We start from the raw sequence: 18299 nt of genomic DNA, 5'->3' as shown, positions 1-18299 counted from the left end.
AGTCAACAGATGTCAGAATAACATTATAAATATTCACTTAACTTTGATGATCTTCATCACAATGCACTCCCAGGAATCCCAGTTCCACAATAAATGTTTGATTTGTTCCATAAAGTCCATAATTTATGTAGAAATACCTCCTTTTTGTTCGCGCGTTCAGGACACAATCCAAACTCACGACGCGGGCAAGTCCATGCAAAAGTTCAGACGAAAAGTCATATTACAGTTCGTAGAAACATGTCAAACGAAGTATAGAATCAATCTTTAGGATGTTTTTGACATAAATCTTCAATAATGTTCCAACCGGAGAATTCCTTTGTCTGTAGAAATGCGATGGAACGCAGGTCTAACTCTCACGTGAACGCGTGTGGTCAGCTCATGGCACTCTGCCAGACCCATGACTCAAAGAGCCCTCATTCCCCCCTCCTTCACAGTAGAAGCATCAAACAAGGTTCTAAAGACTATTGACATCTAGTCCAAGCCTTAGGAAGTGCAATATGACCAATATCCCACTGTATATTCGATAGGCGATGAGTTGAAAAACTACAAACCTCAGATTTCCCACTTCCTGGTTGGATTGTTTCGCAGGTTTTTGCCTGCCATATGAGTTATGTTATACTCACAGACATCATTCAAACAGTTTCAGAAACTTCAGAGTGTTTTCCATCCAAATCTGCTAATAATATGCAGATATTAGCAACTGGGCCTGAGTAGCAGGCAGTTTACTCTGGACACCTTATTCATCCAAGCTACTCAATACTGCCCCCAGCCATAAGAAGCTGAATGACCAAAACACAACATAATGACATCTTCTCAATTTGATTATTTTAACAACCAAATAATTCCAATAGCAAAAAAATAATTGAAACATGTTTCAAAATTGCCGTTTGAATGTAGTATGATACAGTATTGTAAATTACAGTACATTATACTGTTTTCACACTAGGCAACACATTTGCATTTCCCATTCCAATTGACTGAACATAACATTTCCATAATTTATATCCCATGTGGTATAGATCCCATTTTCAAGGTGAGATAATTTTACCAGTTTCTATGTCAAATCTATAGGTTTACCAAATGTTTTCTTATTGCTTTGGTGCAATTTTCACAAGTATGTGTTACATCTTCACAACTCAACTCAAAACAGATCATCAAAAAGGCAGTTGTTTCAAAACTCTAAGCACATTTTCAATTGACTAAGTACAACACACTTTTTCACCAAACTTAATCAGTGTTTTGTCTATAAATACTTATAAAGTAATTGCCTTTCACAATGCAATGCTCACATTACTTTTGATATGATTATCTTCTCTTTTGTTAAAATAAATGTACTATTACTTAATCCGACTGCTCTCAATTGATGATCACTTGAATGTTTGGTAAACCTATAGATTTTACATGTCAACTGGTTTGTCTACTACTGATTGAGAACTACATCATGAAAATTATGTCTGTAAAGTAGAAACATAAAATGTATGATACAGTTGAAGTCGGAAGTTTACATACACCTTAGCCAAATACATTTAAACTCAGTTTTTCACAATTCCTGATATTTAATCCTTGTAAAAATTCCCTGTCTTAGGTCAGTTAGGATCACCACTTTATTTTAAGAATGTGAAATGTCAGAATAATAGTAGAGAGAATGATTTATTTCAGCTTTTATTTATTTCATCACATTCCCAGTGGGTCAGAAGTTTACATACACTATATTAGTATTTGGTAGGATTGCCTTTAAATTGTTTAACTTGGGTCAAACATTTCAGGTAGCCTTCCACAAGCTTCCCACAATAAGTTGGGTGAATTTTGGCCCATTCCTCCTGACAGAGCTGGTGTAACTGAGTCAGGTTGTAGGCCTCCTTGCTCACACACGCTTTTTCAGTTCAGCCCACAAATTTTCTATAGGATTGAGGTCAGGGCTTTTTGATGGCCACTCCAATACCTTGACTTTGTTGTCCTTAAGCCATTTTGCCACAACTTTGGTAGTATGCTTGGGGTCATTGTCCATTTGGAAGACCCATTTGCGACCAAGCTTTAACTTCCTGACTGATGTCTTGAGATGTTGCTTCAATATAGCCACATACTTTTCCTGCCTCATGATGCCATCTATTTTGTGAAGTGCACCAGTCCCTCCTGCAGCAAAGCACCCCCACAACATGATGCTGCCACCCCCGTGTTTCACGTTTTGGATGGTGTTCTTCGGCTTGCAAGCCTCCCCATTTTTCCTCCAAACATAACGATGGTCATTATGGCCAAACAGATCTATTTTTGTTTCATCAGACCAGAGGACATTTCTCCAAAAAGTAAGATATTTGTCCCAATGTGCAGTTGCAAACCGTAGTCTGGCTTCTTTATGGCGGTTTTGAAGCAGTGGCTTCTTTTTTGCTGAGCAGTGTCACGTTCCTGACCTGTTTTCTGTTAGTTTTGTATGTGTTAGTTGGTCAGGACGTGAGTTTGGGTGGGCAGTCTATGTTTTGTGTTTCTATGTTGGTTTAATGGGTACCTGATATGGTTCTCAATTAGAGGCAGGTGGTTTTCATCTCCTCTGATTGAGAATCATATTAAGGTAGGTGGTGTCACATTGTTTGTTTGTGGGTGGTTGTCTCCTGTGTCAGTGTCTGTATGTTACGCCACACGGGACTGTTTCGGTATCGTTCGTTCGTTCGTTTTGTATGTAGTCTGTTTCCTGTTCATGCGTTCTTCACGTTATATGTAAGTTCGTGTCCAGGTCTGTCTACATCGTTTATTTGTTTTGTAGTTTATCAAGTGTATTTCGTTTCGTCTTCGTCTTGTTTAATAAATCATTATGTCACATAACCACGCTGCATTTTGGTCGAATCACTACTCCTCCTCTTCAATTCCGTTACAAGCAGCCTTTCAGGTTATGTTAATATAGGACTCGTTTTACTGTGGATATAGATACTTTGTACCTGTTTCCTCCAGCATCTTCACAAGGTCCTTTGCTGTTATTCTGGGATTGATTTGACACTTTTCGAACCAAAGTACGTTCATCTGTAGGAGACAGAATGCGTCTCATTCCTGAGCGGTATGATGGCTGCGTGGTCTCATGGTATTTATAATGGCGTACTATTGTTTGTACAGATGAACGTGGTACCTTCAGGTGTTTGGAAATTGCTCCCAAGGATGAACCAGACTTGTGGAGGTCTAAAATAATTTTTCTGAGGTCTTGGCTGACATCTTTTGATTTTCCCATGATGTCAAGCAAAGAGGCACTGAGTTTGAAGGTAGGCCTTGAAATACATCCACAGGTACACCTCCAATTGACTCAAATTATGTCAATTAGCAAAAAAATTAGCAAAAAAATTTGCCTATCAGAAGCTTCTAAAGCCATGACATCATTTTCTGGAATTTTCCAAGCTATTTAAAGGCAGTCAACTTAGTGTATGTAAACTTCTGACCCACTGGAATTGTGATACAGTGAATTATAAGTGAAATAATCTGTAAAGAATTGTTGGAAAAATGACTTGTGTCATGCACAAAGTAGATGTCCTAACCGACTTGCCAAAACTATAGTTTGTTAACAAGACACTTGTGGAGTGGTTGAAAAACTAGTTTTAATGACCCTAACCTAAGTGTATGTAAACTTCCTACTTCAATTGTATATACTTGAATGTACTACTATGACGATTACTACTATGATTTGACTTTTCATTAAGTTGAAAAAAAAGCTGATATTTTTTGTAACAAATCAAAACATGTAACAAATCAAATCAAAGTTTATTGGTCTCGTACAGGTGCAGCAAAAAGCTCCTATAGCGCAGTAATACAATACCAATACACAAATTATGCAGAAAGTCCACAACAAGAATAAAATGCAACCCCTATACAGTAAACATGTGTCCAAAATGAAGTTGCTGGGGTCTTTTTGATGGGTGGAGGGCAATACGGTACTGTAATACCGTAATATATGCCATTACGTAGCAGACACTTTTATCAAAAGTGACAACAGTGCCCACATTTTGGGATGTGACCGCAGTGGGAATCGAACCCACAACTCTGGTGTTGCTAGCGCCATGCTCTTTTGAACTGAGCCATGTACAGGACCTCTAGAGTACAATACTGTAAAATACAATACACAATTACTATACAGGTGGAAGATATATGAAACATGACCACTGTAAAAAAATAAGACTTGGAAAGAGAGAAGACAAATACATTGAATTCAGTTTATAGGATAATGTTGATTGCATATAAGGCATACAGACAGTAATGGTAAATAGTTACAGTAAAATTCCAGTATGGAATAACAGTGACTTCAGACACCAATAGAAGAATGATATGTAGGCTACAACAAACCAACCAGTCATTGGTCAACTCTAAAGGGGTAGAACTAGAACTATTTCCATGCATTTCAATAATACATTGAAACTGAACCCCCTTGAAAATGTCCCTCCGGTAACAAATGCGCAAGTTCAACATCATAATGAAAATCATTCTACAATATTAAAGCAAAATAGATACAAATTATATCATACAAGCATACTATATTTAATTCTGTGTCATCCCATATCTTTCAGAGACAACCGTGTCTCATTCCTTCATATTATAATCATACAGACAGGAAAGGTGCATTGAAAATATCATCAGAATATAATGTTTCATCTCAAAATAGAAAAGGGACATTTTTGTGAACATTTGTGTGCTTGTTTCAGCTGTTACCGTGTAGTAATAGGAGTAGTAGTAGAGACTAGTAGGAGTAGTAGTAGAGACTAGTAAAATAAGTATTATTTGCATGTGAAATTATTTTTTTGTTTGGGGCCTACTCTTTAAGGGTATGCACAAATTAAGGAATGTGGCTTTAAAAGGTAAAGACTAGTAGCCAATTCATTTCTACCTTTATAACCTGTGTGCATTTCATGCTAATTTAAATAAGTATAATTAAATAGCAATAGTTGATCAATTATAAATAACATCAGAAAGTTGTCAGCACATTTTAATGTTCAACATTAGCTAGATTTCCATCAATTTGTCGAAAGAATTTCAAGCAAATATTTTAACATGCGCACCCAAAAAATATCCACATTTTACCTTTTGTTTGTTTACATCAAACTGGCTTCATGAAAATGAAAAGCTGTTCGTAATGACGTAGTGCACATAAAAATCACTTTGTCGTATAATTTTTCATTTAACTAATAAAAAAAATAAGTACAGTGTGTTTCCATCCCATCTTTAAATCTGATTATGGATAAAAGCAAGATCATATTTATTTGTCAATTGACAGCCAAGCCCCGATCAACATGTCACCAGCATAAAATTAGGACCCTCGACATTTTAAGGAGTATCATTACTAATTGAATCTGTAGACTAATAAACTGTGTGCTTTTCCAAGTCGTAGTGGGAGGACTACACAACATAGCATCACGTGACTGAAAGTTTACTGCCACATGAGGATTATTCTTCAACAAATGCGCATTAAAGCATTTCCACTGCATTTGGTGCATGATCTACACCATATATACAAAAGTATGTGGACACCCCTTCAAATTAGTGGATTTGGCTATTTCAGCCACACCCGTTGCTGACAGGTGTATAAATTCGAGCACACCGCCATGCAATCTCCATAGACAAACACTGGTAGTAGAATGGCCTTACTGAAGAGCTCAGTGACTTTCAATGTGGCACCGTCATAGAATGCCAACTTTCCAACAAGTCAGTTTGTCAAATTTCTGCCCTGCTAGAGCTGCCCTGGTCAACTGTAAGTGCTGTTATTGTGAAGTGGAAACGTCTAGGAGCAACAACGGCTCAGCCGTGAAGTGGTAGGCAACACTAGCTCACAGAACGGAACTGCCAAGTATTGAAGCGCGTAAAAATCGTCTGTCCTCGGTTGGTTGCAACACTCACTACTGAGTTACAAACTGCCTCTAGAAGCAACGTCAGCACAATAACTGAAATGGGTTTCCATGGCCGAGCAGCCGCACACAAGCCTAAGATCACCATGCGTAATGCCAAGCGTCGGCTGGAGTGGTTTAAGGCTCGCCGCCATTGGACTATGGAGCAGTGGATACGCGTTCTCTGGAGTAATGAGTCACGATTCAACATCTGTCAGTCCGATGGACAAATCTGGGTTTGGTGGATGTCAGGAGAACACTTCCTGCCCCAATGCATAGTGCCAAGTGTAAAGTTTGGTGGAGGAGGAATAATGGTCTGGGGCTGTTTTTAGTTCCAGTGAAGGGAAAACTTAACGCTACAGCATACAATGACATTCTAGGCGATTCTGTGCTTCCAATTGTTTGGCAACAGTTTTGGGAAGGCCCTTTCCTGTTTCAGCATGACATTACCCCTGTGCACAAAGCGAGGTCCATACAGAAATGGTTTGTCTAAATCGGTGTGGAAGAACTTGACTGGCCTGCACAGAGCCCTGACCTCAAACCCATCTAACACCTTTGGGATGAATTGGAACGCCGATGCTACCACATCTCGTGGAAAGCCTTCCCAGAAGAGTGGAGGCTGGTGAAGCAACAAAGGGGGGACCAAATCCATATTAATGACCATGATTTTGGAAAGAGATGTTCGACGAGCAGTTGTTCACATACTTTTGGTCATATAGTGTATTTCACAGACAAAAACTTATCCCCCTGTCTTACGTATTTTGTTCTGTCGAGATTTAGAAAGTTTACTACTACTATTACATACTTGATTCCAACCTCTCTTTTAAAAAGCATGTGAAAAAGGTAATTCAAATAACCAAATTCAACCTAGCTAATTTCCGATTTATACGAAATTGTTTGACTACAGAGGTAGCAAAACTGTACTTCAAATCTATGATACTCCCTCACTTAACATACTGCTTGACTAGTTGGGCCCAAGCTTGCTGTACAACAGTAAGACCTATTCAGTCTGTCTACAAACAGGCTCTCAAAGTGCTTGATAGGAAGCCCAATAGCCATCATCACTGTCACATCCTCAGAAAGCATGAGCTCCTGAGTTGGGAAAATCTTGTGCAATACACCGACGCATGTCTTGTATTCAAGATCCTAAATGGCTTGGCTCCCCCTCCACTCAGTATTTTTGTTAAACAGAAAACCCAAACATATGACAGCAGATCTACAAGGTCTGCCATGAGAGGTGACTGTATAGTTCCCCTAAGGAAAAGCACCTTTAGTAAATCCGCTTTCTCTGTGAGAGCTTCCCATGTCTGGAATACACTGCCATCAGACACACATAACTGCACCACATATCACACTTTCACAAAATGCTTGAAGACATGGCTAAAGGTCAATCAGATTTGTGAACATGGTCCCTAGCTGTGTGTTGCCGCTTTCCATGTCTGTTGTCTGTAACTTGTGAGGTGTGGAAACACTTTGTTGCTTTTATGAATTTTGTCTTGCTGCTTTTTGTTCTATGTTGCTCTGTCTGTATGCTACGTCTTGTTCCATGCTGCTATTGTCTATATTGTAATTGTTTTTAATAACCTGCCCAGGGACTGCGGTTGAAAATTAGCCGGCTGGCTAAAACCGGCACTTTTACTGAAACGTTGATTAATGTGCACTGTCCCTGTAAAAATAAAATAAACTCAAACTCAAACTCAAACTCAAACTAACAATTATACCGTTTCCATCAGTCCTGTAGTGAGTTTTTTATTCAACAAGTACTTTACTCGCATAAAAATGGTTGGATGGAATCATGGTTAATGTAACATACAGAATAGGCATTTTTATGCAAATGTTACCCTAGTATTGCAAGCCATTCTCAAAGTTTTGCGCTTCACGTAAAGTCGGCCAGGAGAGAATAGCGTAATCCTAACCCCAAAAACCCCACTCTCCACCACCCACGGCTCCCCATAACCCTAACCCCATCTCCCAGTTCCCCAACCACCGCTCCCAGCCTTTCTAGTGGGTCTGGACGGGGTCCTGCAGGGAGAACAGCCTCCCTCTGGAGGCCAAGGCAGCCTTGCGGGTCATGGTGGTACACCGGGTCAGGATCTCCTGGGCTCTGGGTCGCGGGGGCACCCTGGGTGCAGCGGTGGGCATCTTACAGGACCCAGTCTCAGACCTGGAGCTAGGGCTGGTTGACAGACTCTTATCTGGGATGCTGCGATTGCCACTCTCCCTTGGCTGGGGTGAAGACCTGGGGCTGTTTGGGGGGCTCTGGGGCTCCTCCTCACTGCAGCTGGAAGAAGACGTCCTGACATTCCGGCCTGATGAGCTGATGTCAGAGTCGGAGGACTTGGCCCAGCTGATGCTGCTCTTGCGGATTGCTGGATCCGGATTTGACTCAAGGTCTTCTCTCTCTCTTTGGGATGGAGGGACGGCCATGTCGGGACGGGTCTCAGACAGAAGCTCCAGAGAGCGGGTCTTCTGGAGAAGGGAGGCCCGGTACGGATCATCCCTGGGCTGGGTCGATGTGTGATGCTGCAGCCCTGTCTCCTCATACAGGGTGGGTGGGTAACAGTTGCCAGATTGGCTGTCTCTGCTGGATGCCAAGTTGAGAGTAGAGCTGTCCATGTGGGTTGCCAGATTGAGAGAGGAGCTGTGCAGCTTCCTCTGCAGGTTGTGGAGGCCAGCACGTGGGTTGTTGTAAGGCTGCAGGTACATGGAGGGAGAGTAGCCCGTTCTGCCATTATACCTGGAGGGGAAAAGAGTTGTGTCACTCAGGGTTCAAAGAGTTTGTTTTTGATTAGAGGACATCTTCTGGTCATGACACTCATGTCTTTGCTGAACAGAACGTTGAAGTGGCGCCGTTCGTCACCATCAATCGTCATTTGTCAAAGGGAACCACCAACAAGTGCTATGTTATCCCTACTCTCCTTACTGTTATTCCTTACCAAATACCTCTGTAAGAAAACCACAGGATTCCCTGATTTATGTCATTGTATTTCAGGTATTAACTTTTGGTGGCCATAATCACGTTTGGAGCGACAATGCATTCAACAGTTCCTCCCACACACCTGCTGCCACACTATCTCCGATAAGACAATGAGAGGTTGTACATTGTTTGCATTGTCTTGTATTACAGACCCGACAATGAAACGCAGTGTTGGTTGCTTTGTCTGTGTAGCATTCTGAGAGGCAGACAGGCAGACAGATAGTCAAGTTACAAGTTGACATACCTGATCAGCCACCATCCGTCGTCTGATTTCCTCAGCACCTCGACCACAGAGCCAATAGGAACAGGCACCTCGTCATGCTTCGTAGTGGAGTAACTCCTCACAGCGCAGTAGAGAGTTCCTAAGGGACAAACCAGGAAGCAGGTTAAAACAACAGAGATTCCTTTCTACATAATCTACAGCAAGCCTTCAGGGCATTTATTGATATTGGATCTTGAGAAATCTCAAAACCATCACAGAAAGTGTCATGCAATCTTGTAATCTGGAACGCAATCTCAGTCTGTCGTTTTCCATGATTTATATACACTACATGACTGATAGGGGGCGCTGTGTTGGAGCCACTGTGCCTGCATATTTTGTAAACTATAGAAATGCATTTATTAATGTATACATTCGTTTTGCCACATGTATTCTATTACAGTCACCTTAATGCATACTTTTACATTATATTATGTGAGCTAAACATAAATATGTAAAATGAAAAATACATTCATTTATTTTTATTTTTATGTAATTGTTTTAGATTACAAGTGTTACTGGCCCCACAACAACAATAAATATATACTTAAATACATGCAATCGTATAGAGCCTCACAGTGGAGTCATAATACCCATAAAACACAGCAGTCAAACAGGGAAATGGTTCCAATCGTTTTTCCACCATTCATTTTTCCCATAAGGGATTTTAGAAACATTTAGAATAAGGGCTGTGTTTTTGTGTAGGCTTACCCTGGCATGACATTTTGATAAGCATGTATATCTCTCTCGGACAAGGTGACTTTTATCAATATATTCGGCACTATTTATGCTCTGTTCCGAAAATGCTAATTATCATCAAAGTAGACATCATGCAAAACAACAAATCCCTGAAAGCTCCTGTATGTCATCTCTAGCTGACACCTTTGCTAACAGGTACATTTTCCATATGCACAAAAATATTATTTCACTCAAATTTTGTGTACAAATTTGTTTAGATCCTTGTTAGTGAGTATTTATCCTTTGCCAAGATAATCCATCCACCTGACGGGTGTGGCATATCAAGAAGCTTACTATACTGCATGATCATTACTAGGGTTGGGGAGTAACAACGGATTACATGTAAATGTATGCACTCATTACTGTAAATCGCTCTGGATGAGAGCGTCTGCTAAATTACTAAAATGTCAAATGTTGCTAGAGAATTTCATGGTAATTTCTCTACCATAAGCCACCTTCAACGTCATTTTAGAGAATTTGGCAGTACGTCCAACCGGCCTCATAACCGCAAACCATGTGTGTGTAATGCGGTGTGTGGGCGAGCAGTTTGCTGATGTCATCGTTGTGAACAGAGTGCCCCATGTTGGTGGTGGGGTTATGATATGGGCAGGCATAAGCTACGGACAACAAACACAATTTCATTTTAGCGATTGGCAATTTAAATACACAGAAATAGTGTGATGAGATCCTGAGGCCCATTTTGAGGCCGATTTTTTCTTAAGGTACTGTATCTGTGACCAACAGATGCATATCTGTATTCCCAGTCATGTGAAATCCATAGATTCGTGCCAAATGAATTTATTTCAATTTACTGATTTCCTCTTATGAACTGTAACTCAGTAAAATCTTTGAAATTATTGCATGTTGCGTTTATATTTTTGTTCAGTGTACTGTATATTTAGTTAACATTTGATAGTTAATCCAGAGATTCTTACCTGTGCCTCGATTCGGCAGTCTCATCCAGATCATAATGGCATTTGTAGTTCTGTTTGATAGACACATTAGCAGCTAACTAGCATTTCATTTTGGGGGGGGGGGGGGGGGGGGGGTACAGGCGAATATATTGATAAAGATAAAGTCATGTTGTCCTAGAGATATTTACACACAGTTATCAAAACGTCATGCCGGGGTAAGCCTACACGAAACAACACTTATTTTAAGTGTTTCTAAAATCCCCTATGGGAAAAATGAATGCTGGAAAAATGATTGGAACCATTTCCCTATTTGACCACTAGGTTTTATGGGTATTATGACTCCTACTGTGGTACTCTGTGGAGGACTGCTCCTACTGTGGGGTGCCAATATGGCTGACCGGTGGCTTCAAAGCCTCTCAAGGGCCAATACACAGCATCAGCAATCCAGGGTTTATGTACATCACTGGTCATTATCTACTATGTTGGGATGAGGATTATTTATCACTCCAGTGTTTAAATGCTAAATTGTAATTACTTCGCCACTACGGCCTATTTATTGCCTTGCCTCCTAATCTTTACCTCATTTGCACACACTATATAGATTTTTTTTCTTCTATTGTGTTATTGACTGTACGTTTGTTTATTAATGTGTAACTCTGTTGTTGTTTGTGTCGCACTGCTTTGCTTTATCTTGGCCAGGTCGCAGTTGTAAATGAGAACTTGTTCTCAACTGGCCTACCTGGTTAAATAAAGGTGAAATAAAATGTTTAAAAATGGTATCTAGTTTAGGACTTCCCCCTAGTGTTTGGCTGGCTGTGGAATTTTCTAACCACAAAACTGAATGTTTGTAATGGTGTATCCATAAGCTAACTGCAATCCATAGTAGGCTTAGTATATTAAACAAACTTTCACAACATTTACTGTGATTAAGTTTGGACTGTGGACAGGATATGTATCAATATAGATTCAAAAGTATCTTACCCCCCAAGGGAATTCCATCCAATCCATCTTCATCGTTCTCTGCCTCACACACCTCCAGGTAAGGAGCAGGGAACCAGGCCAACTGTTTATCCTCGTTCTCCACCAGCCACCATCCTGAATGAACACACATAAACAGAGACAGTATATACGAGGATTTTTATTTAATTTATTTTTATTTAACCTTTATTTAACTAGGCAAGCCATTTAAGAACAAATTCTTATTTACAATGACGGAGGATGCAAGTATCTATTCTCCCATAAATGTATCTTAATTAGACTAGTCTTGATTTCCATGCTTCTCCACACAAAGCTTGAAAGTGGAGCCTATCCCAGGTTAACAGTGGAGGGAGAAATTAAATGTGGGCTAACCTATGTCAAAATTGTAAACTAAATCAAAGAGGACTCTAACCTGCTGGGTCTTTGATGAGCACATCCAGCCTCTCATCCAAGGCCACTTTAAAGGGCCTGTTCTTAGTGTCCTTGGTGTTGTAGGGCCCCACACAGCAGTAAGACTGGCTCACAAAAGGGTGTGTCACATTGCCCAGGCTCAGACGCTGCCCACTCATGTCCTCCAGCCCATCCTCCGATGGTAGGATCATGACGCTGTGGAGAGGAGACAAACAGACATTGTTAACGTTTTTACCTGCTGGCAGAGATGGGCAGTATTTTTGTTACATGTATTTGAAATATGTATTTCAATTACTTCTGAGTATTATGTAATTTGTATTACACTGTGCTGAACTACATTCCAATGTATTTTGTAACAAGATACTTTCGAGAGCTGTAATTTTTATTTTCAAAATACAAAATACTTTTCTATACATTTTTTGTTGTTGCAGTTCACAATTTTGTGCCCCCCTTTCATCCTGCATTAATATCAGAATTTGGATGCCACTATGGTGTGATGAGAGCGTCTGCTAAACTAAATATAAATGTATATGTAAAAATTAACAATTGCAAAGTATGCCGAGTAGTATTCTAATGAGCTTCGCCCCGGAACAAGGCTAATAATAATACCCAGTGTGCTTTGCAGTTCATTTCCCCATTTACATTTTGGTCATTTAGCAGACAATTATCCAGAGTGACTTACAGTCAGTGCATTCAACTGAGGTAGATAAACAACAACATATCACTGTCATAGCAACTAAAACGTTTCGGTAACCATTACTGAGAATGGTGTTGCTGTTCGGCAGGCAACTTGCAAATGTATTTCTGTATTTTAAGTATTTAAGTATTTTGTCATTTATTTTTATGCATCTTTATTCTATTTTGTAATTGTATTTAGTAATTTTTTTCCCATCTCTGTCTGCTGTGTGTTTCTTTAGACAGAAGAACAGAGGCAACCTTGCAAGTTGCAACTCTTTGAAAGTATTTTTCATGAGAAGGCCCGAGTGCTAGGTGCATAAAATGTTGTTGTCATTTAGTAAGCAGAGTAGACGGTCTCATTCAGTACGATTTTAATAATAAGTGTAGTGAAATAAGAAGGCTGAAAAATGACTTGATAGGCTGAAACGCCCACATAAAAAGGAGGGATGTTTGTAAAGTGTGTACCTGTTTTTGGTGAAGTCTGCCTGCAGGTCGTGGTCTTTGGGCATGAAGAACTGGGTGACCTCTGAACTGCAGCTCACCACGGGGTCACACCTGAGCAGCTCGCTGCAGTAGTTTTCCAGTAAATTCATCCGACGCATTGACCAACTAGGATCCTTCACCTGGATTTTTCTCCTCATAGCTATGGCTGAGATAGACAGAAGAGGAAAATGAAAAAGGTCAGCTACGCACTCAATATTTGCAGTGAAAGAAAGGAAAATGTCTTCCATATTTAGTGAAGAGAAAGAATAGAAAATGTTTTCTATATGTTTTAATTGAAGGGTTACACTTTTTCATTGAGGTAGGACTCTTCATTCAAAGACTCAATCATGGACACTCTTACGACGGTTGTGGCTGCTTTGAAAGATGTATTGTTGTCTCTACCTTCTTGCCCTTTGTGCTGTTGTCTGTGCCCAATAATGCTTGTACCATGTTTTGTGCTGCTACCATGTTGTTGTCATGTTGTGATGCTACCATGCTGTGTTGTCATGTGTTGCTGCCTTGCTATGTTGTTGTCTTAGGTCTCTCGTTATGTAGTGTTGTATTGTCTCTCTTTATGTAGTGTAGTGTTGTCTCTCTTTATGTAGTGTTGTATTGTCTCTCGTTATGTAGTGTTGTATTGTCTCTCTTTATGTAGTGTTGTATTGTCTCTCTTTATGTAGTGTTGTATTGTCTCTCTTTATGTAGTGTTGTATTGTCTCTCTTTATGTAGTGTTGTATTGTCTCTCTTTATGTAGTGTTGTATTGTCTCTCTTTATGTAGTGTTGTATTGTCTCTCTTTATGTAGTGTTGTATTGTCTCTCTTTATGTAGTGTTGTATTGTCTCTCTTTATGTAGTGTTGTATTGTCTCTCTTTATGTAGTGTTGTATTGTCTCTCTTTATGTAGTGTTGTATTGTCTCTCGTTATGTAGTGTTGTATTGTCTCTCTTTATGTAGTGTTGTATTGTCTCTCTTTATGTAGTGTTGTATTGTCTCTCTTTATGTAGTGTTGTATTGTCTCTCTTTATGTAGTGTTGTATTGTCTCTCTTTATGTAGTGTTGTATTGTCTCTCGTTATGTAGTGTTGTATTGTCTCTCTTTATGTAGTGTTGTATTGTCTCTCTTTATGTAGTGTTGTATTGTCTCTCTTTATGTAGTGTTGTATTGTCTCTCTTTATGTAGTGTCATGATGTGTGTTTTTCCTATATTTTTCTTTGATTTTATTTTTAATTCCAGCCCCGCAGGAGGCCTTTTGCCAGGCCTTCATTGTAAATAAGAATGTGTTCTTAACTCTTGCCTAGTTAAATAAAGTTTTTTTTTTTAAATACAAATAAAATAGGAAGAAGAACAACATAAACCTGAGGAGGAGGTGAGATAGGAGAGTGATGAAGGAGAGTTGAAATTGCTTGGGGGTAGATTGTGAGGCAAAGATGAGACTTTTGTGATGTTGATTTACCTCTGAATTTGGGAATCACTCTGTCTCTCTTGCGGAAAGGATTCTCAAGGGGAAACCTCTTCTTCAATTGCCTCTGTTGAAATAAGAGGAGGGATAGTGGTTTTGAATGACAAATTGTCAACACATCCGCTGATAAAGATGAATCAATCCTTTTTTATTTTCTATATTGATGTACAGGTTAAGTTTTAAACTTACGTGAAACTCCTTAAAATCCAACAATGATCTGTAGACAATGACTTCACTCTCATCAGACCACAGCACAGAGGTCATAAACATCTGTAGAAATGTTTTAAATTACATTCATTTATAATTATGTAACAATTCAACGAATGCAGATATAAGGAAATATTTATAACTTTATATACACACAAATGGAATAACACACACAAACAACACACACATTACACTATTAATTTATATAGTGGTTTACCTTGATTTTAGATGCCTCTTTATGCATCACTCCAATAATCCGGACACTGATGGCATAGCGCATCTGGTCTCCCATGTCTGAAATTATTGACCTATTTTTTTCGTTGGTAATGGTCTCCTCTCCAGTCTCTTGTTTTACACTCTATCAGCTGCGTGAGTACAATTTATACTTTGGGAGAAGAGGCGGAGTCGGTTATCACACCAGCCGCCCGCCGGAGCGATCCAGGTTGCGCTGAGTTCGTTGGTTGTGCACGTGAATAAATATTTAAAACACGTGGCATATGCAACAAATTCCTCGTCTCGGTGGCGCTTTGTACCTGGCTGTGGGCGGTGGGCTGTAGGCTAAAGGGAATACATCTTTGCATGCCTTGTCAAGAAGTGAATTGGACGGTTTCGATAGATTTTTTTTATATCGGTCAATTTTAACCACCCAGTTCACCACCCACAGCAATCAATTACAGAAGAAACGGTGGGTAGTACAGTATTCAGTATGAACCAATAAATCAATGTATAAAGTTAAACAAGGGTTTGGTAATGGGTAGGCAGCAGGCTAGGCCTACAGTTACTCATCGATTCATTTGTAGGCATAGGGTAGTAGTGGGGTAACTAGCACCCCCCTCTAATTGCTGACACAATTGCTGACACAAAAAAGCAACATTAATTGTCTTTGTTCTTTCTTTGTTGTTTCTTTTCCATACAATCCATTATGTAAATTACACTAAATATTATTTGAATAATACACGATTTTAAATCCCAGCAGCCTTTAAAATGACATTCAGGAGCAAAAGGTTTTCAATAGTTGTTTTTAATTCATACAAAAAAGTATTCATTGGAAAATAACATTTAATAACAATAACTTAACTAATTAATTCAGTGTAACATTGATGTGGCAAATCTGTTATGCTCTGCTATTGCACATTTCTAATTTGTACATATGTCACAAATAAAACTATCCCCAGTAAAATTGGAGCACAACTCACGAACCAACTTCCTGCACTGCTCACATCTAATCCAGTCCCCTCCTGTGACTTAAAACAGGGGGAGAGATGCCAATTGAAAAGCTTGCTCTTAAAAAATGTAGCTAGCTATCTAGCTATATGACATAAAATGCTGTGTAAAATAGCCAAAAGGCTATAAAGTAAGATTAACTGTAAAGCTATCAGTCACTAGTGGAAACATTTACAACTGCAATTAAGTTACGTTATCTTTTTTATATATTTTACCTCAGATGATCTGGTAACGTAAACTCACCCCATTCCATACAAATGTGCGTAACCACGAATTTCAAACGAGGCTACAAAGAAAACTAATGGGACTGTAGCGACTGTGTTGACTTCAAAATCGGGGGTGTGAACTAGGTTTCTATTCAAGCGTTGATCGACATGGTAATGGCTCTATAGTATTGGAGAAAAGTTGAAAAAACTGACCCTCCGTTACATCTTGACGTGTCATGTCGTAATGTACAGCACGCATAAAGCAACTATTTCTGTCTTACAATCTCTCTCCACCAGGTGTAGCACTTCTCTCGTCGTTTAAAAACAAGAAATGGACAGTGACGGGGGTAAGGGGGATACCTAGTCATTTTTTTCGTCATCATTGCATGCGATCATCATTCTCAAAGCCGCTGTTTACTTCTAAGATCACTTTAGCACCGCCCTAAAAACCCGATTCAAATTCGACTCAAACCTTCAAATAGGTATGTAGTGACACATTATATAAACTCTTTATAGTGTTTTATTTACATTTTAGAGCTGACAAGGTGATAAGTTGGACAGATCGAGTGAAATAAGCAATTTTCCCACACGACATCTGTCCTTCTCACTATCACGCATTAGTTTCGCTTCCCCACCCGCTATTTTTAAAAAGACCCGACGGGGCTCATTTCCTGCTTGAATTATGCAGAAACGGGCAGTGTTTAGGTCATGTAATTGATTTTGTTGGAAAGGGGAGAAGTGGTGCTTTACAATGGTATTGACATTACAGTTGATCTGGAAGTATTACGTTTTTGGGGCGCTAAAATAAGGGCAATTGTACAGACCAAGGCGATGTACGAGTTTACGTGAGTTTACATTAGTAAGGTTGCTAGCTAGCCGTCCTAGCAGTTTATGCTAACTAGCTAGCTGGCTAGCATTTACTACTAATGAAGTTCCTAGCTAGCAAGTTAGCATAAACTAGCGCTAACATAAAGGGGTAACTAGCCCCCAGGGGCCAGATACCCCCTAGTAAGTGGGGGAGGGGCTAGTTGCCCCCAACACACTCATCCAACTTTACTCAAAAAGTATCAAAATGTTTCTGTCTAAACAAGTGGATTATTTATCTTGAGGCTTTCCTACTTGTATATTTAAAAAAACGTTTTCAAAATTTCAAATGTTTTCATCAACTTACCACAAAATAGCTTTGTTGAAATATGTCCAAAAGTTGTGATTATACAGAGGACATGTACACCCGCCTATTGACTCAGTATCGGTACCCCCTGTATATAGCCTCATTATTGTTATTTTATTGTGTTACTTTTGATTTGATTTTTTACTTTAGTTTATTTAGTAAATATTTTCTTAACTCTATTTCTTGAACTGCATTGTTGGTTAAGGGCTTGTAAGTAAGCATTTCACGTTAAGGTCTACACCTGTTGTATTTGGCGCATGTGACAAATAAAATTCGATTTTGATTTGATTTAATAATCTACTAATACCAACCTTCCCCATTTGCACCTTCCTAACTGGGCCAAATTGTTTTGTTTCCCCTGGCTGCCACAGACCTCTGGCCCTGGCTCTGTTTATCTGACTACTAATAAAAAATCCTCCTGCTGCATGTGCAATCACTCCACACCTGTCATCCGGTTCTAATTTCCCCCGTCATGACTAGATGGGGGAGACAGTCCCAGGTGTCTCTTCAAAGTGAGGGTGGTGATAGGGGGTTGGATCTGAGGGGTGCAGGCTTTGGGAGCGTCTGAAGGGGTGCCAGGACCCCTCCACCAGACTCTGTCAGTAAAGGTCAGCTCTGTCAGGACCTGAGTGGACGTCAACAAACACCTGGAACCACAACAAAGAACCACATGCACCTCGCTGGGCTGGACACGGGACACAGGACACGAGGGGGATGACTGGCTGTTTCTGGGAGGATTTGCTC

General features: G+C 39.7%; 1 protein-coding gene across 1 annotated transcript; it reads right to left on the bottom strand.

Annotated features, from left to right (window-relative positions):
• Positions 1 to 7850: 7850 nt before the first annotated feature.
• Positions 7851 to 15246, bottom strand: noxo1b (NADPH oxidase organizer 1b). The gene is made up of 8 exons (XM_038974645.1): positions 15172 to 15246; positions 14937 to 15017; positions 14742 to 14814; positions 13270 to 13453; positions 12128 to 12321; positions 11719 to 11832; positions 9071 to 9188; positions 7851 to 8586 (listed from the first exon to the last, which is right to left on the bottom strand). The coding sequence occupies exons 1-8, from the start codon at positions 15244 to 15246 to the stop codon at positions 7851 to 7853; spliced, it is 1575 nt and encodes a 524-aa protein (XP_038830573.1).
• Between the last annotated feature and the right edge of the window lie 3053 nt (positions 15247 to 18299).

This window comes from Salvelinus namaycush, chromosome 35 (genome assembly GCF_016432855.1).
Source record: "Salvelinus namaycush isolate Seneca chromosome 35, SaNama_1.0, whole genome shotgun sequence".
Lineage (NCBI taxonomy): Eukaryota > Metazoa > Chordata > Actinopteri > Salmoniformes > Salmonidae > Salvelinus > Salvelinus namaycush.
Note: the sequence above shows the minus strand (reverse complement) of the source record. Positions and strands in the feature narration are given on the sequence as shown.